Source organism: Nannospalax galili, unplaced genomic scaffold (assembly GCF_000622305.1).
Source record: "Nannospalax galili isolate Female #2095 unplaced genomic scaffold, S.galili_v1.0 scaffold1368, whole genome shotgun sequence".
Taxonomy (NCBI): Eukaryota; Metazoa; Chordata; class Mammalia; order Rodentia; family Spalacidae; genus Nannospalax; species Nannospalax galili.
Window position 1 is genome coordinate 640,876 of NW_008358007.1, and position 3,098 is coordinate 643,973.

The following is a 3,098-nucleotide window of genomic DNA, read 5'->3' on the forward strand; positions in this document are numbered from 1 at the left end:
GCCTGCTGAGGCCAGAAAGGGGCATCAGATCTCCTGGGTCTGCAATTGACATTAGTGAGCTGCCTGATATGGGTGCTGGGAACTCAACTTAGGCCCTCTGCAAGTTTTCTTAATGGCTGGGCCATCTCTCCAGTCCCTCCACTTTATTTGATGCTGGACATCTCACTGAACCTGGAGCTTGCTGATTCTGGCAGGAGTAGCTGCCCCACAACACTGGAATTACTGGCCCCAGATTCTCAGAATCATGTTGCTGTACATCCTTGCCCTGGTTAACCTACTGCTGCTGTGATAAACACCATGACCAAAAATCACCTTGGATATGAAGGGTTTATTTCATCTTCCACTTTCAGGTCACCGTCCATCTTTGAGGGAAGTCAGGTAGGAACTCAGTGCAAGAAACTGGAGGCTGGAGCTGAAGCAGAGACCGTGGAAGAACGCTGCTTACAGGCTTGCTTCCTCTTGCTTGCTCAGCTACCTTTCTTATAAAGCTCAGGCCCACCTGCCCACAGATGGCACTGCCCACAGTGCCATCCATGGTTAAGAGCACTGGCTGCTTTTGCAGAGGACCTGAGTTTGGTTCCCAGCACCCACGTGGTAACTGACAACCATGTGAGTCACCACACCCAGCCTGCATTTACATAGGCTGAGAATTCCAACACTGACCTTCACTCACATGGCAAGGGCTTTGAACACAGAGCATTCTCCCTAGCTGGGAACCTGATCTTAAAAATAGTCTGCAGTGTAGGCTCTAATAAGGTCACACTCCAGCAAAGTCATCAGGACAACTTGCAGGTGTCTGCTCTTCCTCCTTGCTGACCCTAGGGATCTGGCTCAGTTCCTCTGGCTCAGTGGCAAGCACCGTCACCCACTGAGCCACCTCTCCAGCCCTGTTTGTCGTCTTTTTTTTTTTTTTTTTTGGTCTTTTTGAGACAGGGTCTCCCTGTAGCCCCAGCTGTCCTGGAACTCACTATGTAGACCAGGCTGGCCTTGAACACTCAGAGATCTGACGGCCTCTGCCTCCTGAGTGCTGGGATTAAAGGCTTGGCATCAAAACCCCAACCAACAAGCACTCCCGAGAAACGCTGCAGAAAGACAGGTTTCCTTGGTGTTCCCTTGGGAAGCAGCAACTTGAAGACTAAACACCGTCTTTCCAGTTGAACCTATTTTCCTTCTGAAATCCTGCTGCTGCTTCTGATGGAGTCCATGGTGTGCATTTAGGGCTCCCAGTAGAGGAAAACGAGCACTATTAAACATCAGAACCAGAGAGGGGCAAGGCCTGTGACCTACAGGAGGCCATGGAAATAGGATGAAACAGGACTGAGTCTCCTCCTCCTAGACACAGCCACAAGTTTACTGTGAATTTCACACTATTCATTGGCTTCCCCTGCGTAGGTGGGGCACTATTTACCTACATTAAATGGAACATTGGCTATTTCCCTATTTCACCCAGGCATCTCCCAAGGCCTCTTGCTCAACTTAGCTAAATTTATAGCCAACTCTACCAAGGACAGTGTCCTGTCTGATGGTCTCGCCTCCAACATCACAGGGGAAATCCAGTGCCAGTCCGTTTCTGGACCCTCCTGTGTCTAAGGGCCAGGCTCCAAGATGGCACCTGTGGATAGAGTTTCCACAGGGCAGCCTTCATGTCCTTGTTCCTCAAGCTGTAGATCAGTGGATTCAGGGTGGGTGTGAGGATAGAGTAGAATACAGCAGCCACGTGCCCTTGCAGCGCGGAATAGTGGGTGGTGGGCTGCATGTAGGCGGAACTTCCTGTGCCGTAAAACAGGAGCACGGTAGCCAGATGGGAAGAGCATGTGGAGAAGGCCTTCCGTTGGCCTGCCACAGAACGGATCTGAACCATTGTGCACACGATTCGAATGTAAGACAGGCAGGTGAGGACAGAACAGGTCATGATGACACAGCCACTGACCACAAATCCTGCAGCCTCGTGGGCTCGCGTGTCGGCACAGGCTAGGCGCATGAGTGGGGGGATGTCGCAGAAGAAGTGGTTGATAATGTTGGGGCCACAGAAGGGCAAGGAGAAGGTGTTGACCGTGTGGAATGTGGAGAAAAGGAGCCCACTGGCCCAGGCCAGCACTACCAGGGAGACACAGGTCTGAGAAGTCATGACTGCCCCGTATGTCAGGGGCCTGTAGATGGCCAGGCAGCGGTCTAAAGCCATGGAGGTGATTAGGAAACATTCTGTGGAGCCAAGGCAGACAAAAGCAAAGAGTTGGGATGCACAGGCTGTGAAGGAAATCTCTTTGGAATCTGCCATGGTGGCCACCAGGGCTTGGGGCAGAGTGGTGGTTATGGAGCACAGATCCACTAGGGAGAGATGTTTGAGGAAGAAGTACATGGGTGTGTGCAGGTGGGCATCCAGTATCACAGCAACCATGATAGACATGTTCCCCAGAACTGCCGCCAGGTAAATGAGGAGAAAGGCAGTCAGGCTCAGCAGCCGTAACTCGGAGGCAGTGGAGAAGCCCTGCAGGATGAACAGAGACACCGCAGAAAGATTGGCCATGGTGCATCCCCAGAAGACCTGAGCAAGGAGAGTACAGGAAGACAGTATGCAACCATAGCAAGGACCTATGAGCGGAGGAAGAAAAGGTGAGTGTCTAGGTTGGCTTGGTGGTCAACAAAGCAGCTGAGAGAGGGAACCTCAGTTGGGGAACTTCCTTGATCTGGTTGGCCTGTGGCCATGTCTGTGGGGCATCTTCTTGATTGTTGAGTGATGTGGGAGGACCCAGCCCACTGTGGGTGGTGCCACTCCTGGGTAGGTGGTCCTAGGTTGTGTAAGAAAGCAGGCTGAGCAGGCCAAAGGAGCAAGCCAGTGAGCAGCGTTCCTCCACAGTCTGTGCTTCAGTTCCTGCCTCCAGGTTCCTGCCTGACTTCCCTCAAAGATGGACTGTCACTTGGAAGCATAAGATGAAATAAAACTTCCTTCCACAAGTTAGTTTTGGTCTGTGTTTCATTACAGCAATAGGAAAGTAACACAGAGTGAGACAGTTACGTTCACACAGATTCAAGCTATTCCCAGCCCCGCTCAGAGAGACTTCCTACCCACTGTGGCAGCTGTGGTTAATGCAGAGACT

The 3,098-nt window shown here is 51.8% G+C and overlaps 1 protein-coding gene across 1 annotated transcript; it reads right to left on the bottom strand.

Moving 5' to 3' along the window:
* Positions 1 to 1,540: 1,540 nt before the first annotated feature.
* LOC103752363 (olfactory receptor 5B21-like) lies at positions 1,541 to 2,527 on the bottom strand. The gene has a single exon (XM_008856089.1). It carries the CDS (start codon positions 2,525 to 2,527, stop codon positions 1,541 to 1,543), a length of 987 nt encoding a protein of 328 aa, XP_008854311.1.
* Between the last annotated feature and the right edge of the window lie 571 nt (positions 2,528 to 3,098).